General features: G+C 32.7%; 1 protein-coding gene across 1 annotated transcript; it reads left to right on the top strand.

The window, feature by feature from the left end:
* Positions 1-1,213: 1,213 nt before the first annotated feature.
* On the top strand, positions 1,214-4,000 carry LOC131623544 (4-hydroxy-3-methylbut-2-enyl diphosphate reductase, chloroplastic-like). The gene is made up of 10 exons (XM_058894555.1): positions 1,214-1,508; positions 1,702-1,898; positions 2,228-2,407; positions 2,510-2,641; positions 2,745-2,819; positions 2,908-3,013; positions 3,117-3,211; positions 3,288-3,473; positions 3,564-3,650; positions 3,740-4,000. Exons 1-10 carry the CDS (start codon positions 1,286-1,288, stop codon positions 3,803-3,805), a joined length of 1,347 nt encoding a protein of 448 aa, XP_058750538.1. The 5' UTR covers positions 1,214-1,285; the 3' UTR covers positions 3,806-4,000.
* The last annotated feature ends 539 nt before the right edge of the window (positions 4,001-4,539 follow it).

Genomic DNA, 4,539 nt, shown 5'->3' with positions numbered 1-4,539 from the left:
TTATTAGTAACTCTGTTTTTTATTATAATTTATTTTAAGATTTTCACGCATATTAGAAAATATTATTATTAAATAAAAAACTTAAAATTTTTACAATCTTTTAAAATTATAATTGCGATTTAATGCAGTCACGCGTAGTCTCTATATAAATGCAATGTAGTCAAATTTTAATAGTTAATAGTTATTAATATACTGTGTGAAATGTTAAAAAAGTTAAAGGTAAATAATTCATTTTCTTCTATATGGAAAAACAATATAAATTTAAAGAACAGATAAGAAGAGAAAATTATAAATGTTCAATAATATATTAAAAAATAATATTAATAATTTATTAATATTGTAAAACTATTAATAAAGGAAAGAAGGATGAATAAAAAAGTTTTAAACAACTCACCAACTAATTTGTCAAACGTAATCCCATAAAAATCAATTAACCCGTACATTAATAAATAAAAATTCTAAAGACATTCTATGAATTGCTATCATATTCAATGAAAAAATTTAAAATATTTTAAGTCTTCGAAGATACATTTTCAGACGTATACAAAACATAAATATTTTTGATTTAGACGTTTAGGTTATATTAAAAATAATTACATATATGCGTCTCTATAAAGTTTCAATGTATAGATTATTTTTCTTAATTATAGAGAAAATTTCATCGTATTTATCAATTAAATTGACTTAACAAAACAATTTGTATTTATTTTAATGATCTCGCATTGTTTTTTATACCTATTTAAACATCAAATATATTTATTATTTTAAATAATATTTTCTATAATATTTTTTAATATTTATTATTTAATTTAATTTCTATAATAAATATCTAACTTATTACTTAATATACAATTAATGGTGCATTGAACTTTAAAACAAGCAAATTAAAAAAAACATATGTTAGGTAAAAAATAGAGAAAATATTACTTTATTCTATCTATTCTACCTTATATAATTAAAGACATTGTTTATGAATTAATAATTAATATTACATTAAAATTTAAAATAAAAATTAATGAAAATTCTAAATTTCTACCAAATAACAGTTAAAAAAAATGGAGGGAGTAAGAACATTTATTAGTTTTTAAAATTTTAATTCATGGAAAGTAACAAAATAGTGTATAGATAGAATATTCATTAGTCTATAATAAAAAGATTAAAAAAATTAATCATATAGTACAAAGCAAAACGATGAATATAAAACACAGAACAAGAGTTTGCGGACATAAAAACATCTCACCTCAGCAAACGAAGCCAGTTGTCTTGTTTCGACACAGTATCTTCAATGGCGTTCTGTTCGCATCTTTACCGTCTTCCCGTCACTCGCATCGACGTTCCTTCTCCGGTCAGATTCCGGGGCGGCAAAGTCTTCTCCGTCCGTGCTTCCGCCGACTCTGATTTTGATCCAAAGGTCTTCCGAAAGAATCTCACCAGAAGCGATAATTATAACCGCAAAGGATTCGGACACAAGGAAGAGACTCTCAAACTCATGAATCGCGAGTACACCAGTATGTTTTTGTTTTTTTTTTCTTCCAAGTCAATTCAATTTCTCTAACTAGTCGTCGTCTCTTTAATTTATACATGCACTTATGCTGTAAACGTTTAATTGAGTTGTTTATCCAAACAAGGCTTTAGTTCACTATGTGTTTGTGTGTATGCTAATAGTGATTTTATGTATACTCCTTTTTTTTGTAATTTCAGGTGATATTATTAAGACATTGAAGGAAAATGAGTATGAGTATACATGGGGTAATGTCACTGTTATGCTAGCTGAAGCCTTTGGCTTTTGTTGGGGAGTTGAGAGGGCTGTTCAAATTGCTTATGAGGCCAGAAAACAGTTTCCTGATGACAAAATTTGGATTACAAATGAAATCATTCACAACCCAACTGTTAATAAGGTATATGCATTTCCAATCACCTTCAATGATCTCCCGATTTCTTAGTTGGTACTAAGTTATAATTGAACAGTTAACGTTCTAGAGTGATCTAGAGGTTAACGATTTGGAGAGAAACATGGTCTTGGATAGAACATTACGGTGAAAGTTGATCCATGTAGCCGATCCCACTTAGTGGGATAAAACTTGGTTAATTAAACAGTTGATGAAGTTGATAAATATTGATCTGGGTCTTGAACTTGACAACTGCTTTGTTTTCTTGCACATACCGTCGTTTTACATTATTAATTGTTTGTGTTGATTGTTGAGCTTGATATTAAATTTTGATGCAGCGGCTAGAGGAAATGGAAGTGCAGAACATTCCTCTTGGAGAAGGAAAGAAACAATTTGAGGTTGTCAACAAGGGTGATGTAGTAATATTGCCTGCTTTTGGAGCCGCGGTTGATGAAATGTTGACGTTGAGTGAGAAAAATGTTCAAATCGTTGATACAACTTGCCCGTGGGTTTCAAAGGTGAGGATGGTTGTCTAATTTGACGATTCGCGTCTATTTAGTTCATATATCAATATGCACCGACTGATACTGAGATTATTTCTTCGGTGGATTGTTTTGAAGGTATGGAATGTTGTCGAGAAGCACAAAAAAGGAGATTATACCTCAATAATTCATGGTAAATATGCCCATGAGGAAACTGTGGCAACTGCTTCTTTTGCTGGAAAGTACATAATTGTGAAAAATATGGCAGAGGTTTGTCCTAAGTTTCTGCTAGTAGTCGATTTTATTATGTGCTGCAAATGCCTTAAATTAAAGTAATTTGTCGTAATTTTGCATAACTGTCCAACTTATCCAGGCTGAGTATGTTTGCGACTATATTCTTGGTGGCGAATTTAATGGATCCAGCTCAACCAGAGAAGCATTTTTTGAGGTACGACTTTTGTCCTGTCCTGTAACCGGTCTTGCTTTCAAAACGTTGTAGTCTTCAATGTCATGATTACTTTATTTCTCTTTCACAGAAATTCAAATTTGCAATTTCTGAGGGCTTTGATCCAGACAGGGACCTGATAAAACTTGGCATTGCAAACCAGACAACAATGCTCAAGGGAGAAACTGAAGAGATTGGTTAGTTTTTGTAGTTGTTAGAGTTAGCGGAAGAGGGATTCTCGTGTGCTCTATTCATAAATTTTGAGTAATTGTGATATGTATTTTTCTGATCTGTCCACAGGGAAACTGGTGGAGAGGACTATGATGCGCAAATTTGGCGTGGAAAACGCTACTGAGCACTTCATAAGCTTCAACACAATTTGTGATGCTACCCAGGTATTTTCACTTGTCTAGTCATTGATGTTCTTACTCGTTTTGGATTAGATACAATGTGAATGGAATTCTCTTTCAGGAGCGACAAGATGCTATTTACAAGCTCGTAGAGAAAGATATGGATCTGATGTTGGTAATTGGTGGCTGGAACTCGAGCAATACATCCCACCTTCAAGAGATAGCTGAGGAACGCGGAATTCCTTCTTACTGGATTGACAGTGAGCAAAGAATTGGTCCAGGAAACAGAATAGCACACAAGTTGAACGTAAGCATTGATAAACAAGATTTATACCTCATCACCTGTTGTTACCTCTTTTTCACTTTCAATAAAAATGTTTATGTTTTCATCTTTCAGCATGGCGAGCTTGTGGAAACTGAAAACTTTCTACCAAAGGGTCCATTAAGGATCGGTGTAACATCTGGTGCATCCACGCCAGACAAGGTATTTTCTCTTGCTTTTCTGCCAGTTTTTGCTGATAATATCCAGTCAACTTCGTTTAATACTATTTTGCATCGTTTGATTTCACACAGGCCGTGGAAGATGCGCTGATCAGAGTGTTTGACTTGAAAAGCGAAGAAGCATTACAACTCGCGTAGAGTAGGTCTGCATACATACGTTATTAAATGTATAATAACAGGATGAATTTGATGATTCTAAAAAAACAGGTTGAACTTGAAATTACAGGATATGTTAGTTTGTTTTTCTTTTTAAAAAATGTCAACAGTTTAAGTTTGACCTGTAGAATTGATCAATGAGAAACCTCAATGTTATATTAAATGAGTTTTTTAAAATGTTGGCTTTTGCAGTAGGGTCTAGTACTGGTTGTCATCATAGACCAATCTATTAGCAATAGCACTAGGATCATCTATGCATTTGTAAACTCTAATAACTCAATTTCACAAGACTAACTCGTTTCCGGAAAGCACATCCATTTGTCAAATGGAGCCGGATCACTAAGACAAGGAACAAAAACATTGAGAATTGTATCGTAATTTGCTTTGTTCTCATATAGCTTTGTGTATGATTTCCTATGCATCGCCATCTCTTGTATAAGATGATGACGGACAAATTGGTGGTTATCCTCTCCCTTATTGAGTAAATCCGAAACAGCTAAAAAACCACAGTTGCCGTCACTTTCAACATTTACGATCCACTCGATGTATTTGTGCATAAAAAACGGTCTCTCATCAATAAATTTGATTTTTGATAACGGCGGTGGAGGAGATGGGGAGATGGTTTGCCAATGTGCGCACCAAAACACTTTTTTTTGTTGAGTTTTGGAGTTGGAGAATTCGGAAAATGTGTGTCAACATGCTCAAAATATGAAGGA

This window comes from Vicia villosa, unplaced genomic scaffold, assembly GCF_029867415.1.
Source record: "Vicia villosa cultivar HV-30 ecotype Madison, WI unplaced genomic scaffold, Vvil1.0 ctg.000073F_1_1, whole genome shotgun sequence".
Classification (NCBI taxonomy): Eukaryota; Viridiplantae; Streptophyta; class Magnoliopsida; order Fabales; family Fabaceae; genus Vicia; species Vicia villosa.
This window is presented reverse-complemented; position numbering and strand designations above follow the sequence as displayed.

Excerpts from the sequence above, each read along its gene's own strand:
- LOC131623544 (XM_058894555.1), top strand. The coding sequence starts at position 1,286 with ATGGCGTTCTGTTCGCATCTTTACCGTCTTCCCGTCACTCGCATCGAC. Across the intron at positions 1,899-2,227 it reads ACAACCCAACTGTTAATAAG|CGGCTAGAGGAAATGGAAGT; the intron begins GTATATGCATTT and ends ATTTTGATGCAG. Across the intron at positions 3,474-3,563 it reads GAATAGCACACAAGTTGAAC|CATGGCGAGCTTGTGGAAAC; the intron begins GTAAGCATTGAT and ends TTCATCTTTCAG.